At 53.1% G+C, this 2,253-nt stretch overlaps 1 protein-coding gene across 1 annotated transcript in view; it reads right to left on the reverse strand.

The window, feature by feature from the left end:
• Positions 1–1,168: 1,168 nt before the first annotated feature.
• NPFFR1 (neuropeptide FF receptor 1) overlaps positions 1,169–2,253 on the reverse strand; it is a 12,033-nt gene continuing 10,948 nt past the window's right edge. The window contains exons 6-7 of the mRNA XM_029919726.1: positions 1,876–1,946; positions 1,169–1,195 (exon numbers count right to left, since the gene is read on the reverse strand). Of these exons, the coding sequence (XP_029775586.1) occupies positions 1,169–1,195; positions 1,876–1,946 (98 nt within the window). The remainder of the gene's footprint in view (positions 1,196–1,875; positions 1,947–2,253) is intronic.

Here is a 2,253-nt window from a genome sequence, read left to right on the forward strand (position 1 = left end):
TCGCCTTTGATTGATTTTTAAAAAGAAAAACAACAGCAGAATATATGAATTACGCCTCCTGCAGTTTCTGGCAGGCCCCGTCTTTCCAAGCATGATGTCTTTGGGGGCAAATAAAACAAAGGTGCCTTGGTGGAAAGGTTGGCTGGGGTGAGCGCTCCGCTCTCCCCCAGCTGTAAAGGCTGTGATTTTGTGGTTGGGGAAGCCATGCTAAAGGAGAAACACACCCCAGAGGAGAGACCAGACAGATCCACCAAGCCACAGGGACAAGCATTTGGGCTTGAGATGGCCCTTTCTCTGGCCAACTTTTAGAGCCTGGAGACAGAGTCCTTTACAGTAAGCAGCTGGGGACTCACTGGCCTGTGTGAGACTTAACACCAAGCACCCGACGTGGGGCCCACACATGCACTAGCTAATGAGGGATGGGATGGCATACCCTCTCCTAAGGCCTGCATTCATCCCCCTCAGATACCTGGAACTGGGTGGGGTTGTGGTGGAGATCCTGAGGCCTCCTCAGCACATGGGGTGTGGATATAGTGCCCAGAGCAGCTCAGTCTGGATATTGCAAGCTTAGACACAATAGACTCCCATTTCCCAGACTGACAGCTTGAAGGGAATCTAGCTCCATGAATGTTCTGGTTTAGCGTCAGGCAGAAAACCTTCATAGAAACTTTGGTTCTCCTGCCCATGATGCCCCATCCACCTTCCCTGAGAGGCAGGATGCAGCATGAGCAGAAACCATCAGAAGACAAATTCTAATCCACATCCTGCCACTCTGTGGTCTGTGACCTTGGCTCCTTGCAGCCTCAGTTACTTTGTGAAATGGCAACAACAACATCTCTCATGAGTCAAATGAGACCGTGTCTGGAGACAAGCCTGGAGAATATACTGGACAACTAACTGCTTTGGAACTTTCTTCTGCTCCGACGTCCAGGACTTAGAGTGGAGTAAACAGGGTTAAGTCATTGTGCATTACAGAAGCCATCAAGCCTCGGGGCTGCCTTCTCTGGCCTGACCCCTGGAAATATTCATTTGCTATGCACTAAAATTCTAGTGACATTGTGTTTTCTATAGAGATGACAGAGAAAATGTCCAATTCACTTCAGATCATTGGGGCCATGCAGAGATCACAGAGGCAATCCTGTTTCCTCCCATCTCCGGGAGAGAAGCCTCATTTCTTGAAGGTGAGGCAGGTGTACTGAGTGAGGGCCAGAGAAGACCAGGGGCCTACTGGTCCCCGCCCCTTTTTAGAGGACAAGTTATCTGTGCCAGGGAGGGGTTTAGTGTGTGTCCTCCAGGAGGCCCCAAAGGCCACCCCAGCTTTGGCCTACCTCCCTTCAGAGCCCCGAGGGAGCAGAGAAGCAGGGCCCTGAGAAGGCTTCATGCTTGCAGCTCCAGTGGGCCGATGTCTTTACAAAGTCTGGGAGTAGGAACTGTGCTCTCCCCTCCTCCTGTCCACGAATACATAAACTGAGGCCTCCCCGTGGTCATGCAGCTGCCTGTCGCCTTGTAAGTTCTTGCCTGGGCCTGGGCGATGGTGGAGAGCCCTCCTCTTTTCTCTGGGCTCGAACCAAAGGGGAAGACCCAGAGGGCCTGCAACTGACACTCCTTCTGCAACTGCTCAGATGCAAAGTCCCCTTGTAGCACTCCAGGGAGAAGAGAACAGCCCGCAACACCTCTTGGAACAAACAGGACAAAGCTACACAGACTTGGCCAGAAGGGCACAGCAGGTTCTCGCAGAGAGGGTGAGGCAGAGTGGCTTCGGTAATACATAAGGGATTCCGGGACATGAATCCGAAGCATCATATGGACAGGACAACTTTGCTTTTCCATCCTTCCCAGCTGCGGAATTAGGATGTACCCATTTGTGGGCCCCACCTTCTCGGGCCCTTCTGGGGACAGCTGGAGATGGCCATACAGGCACTGGCGCAGGCTCCTGGTGATCCCAGCTGAGAGCCCCAGAGAGGCACACCTCCTCTCTGGTCCTCAGTTCCACATCTGGAGAAGGGGGGGACCAGAAAACCTATTCCTAGAGACTTGTGAGGATTAGGTGAGACAGTGGGTGCCACAAGGAAAGGTGTAGTGAAAATTTAGCCCCTTCCCGCAAGGGGGAAGCTAGTAGAGAAGGTACCTCTAGCAGCTGCGACCGCCTTGTATTTGAAAGGGAGGCGCATGGCCCTGACTTCTGACACCACACCTGTCTGCTATCGTGTCCAGACCTCCCGTGTCCCGTCGGGGCCCCCAGGTTCAAGGGCC

This window comes from Suricata suricatta, chromosome 2 (assembly GCF_006229205.1).
Source record: "Suricata suricatta isolate VVHF042 chromosome 2, meerkat_22Aug2017_6uvM2_HiC, whole genome shotgun sequence".
Lineage (NCBI taxonomy): Eukaryota > Metazoa > Chordata > Mammalia > Carnivora > Herpestidae > Suricata > Suricata suricatta.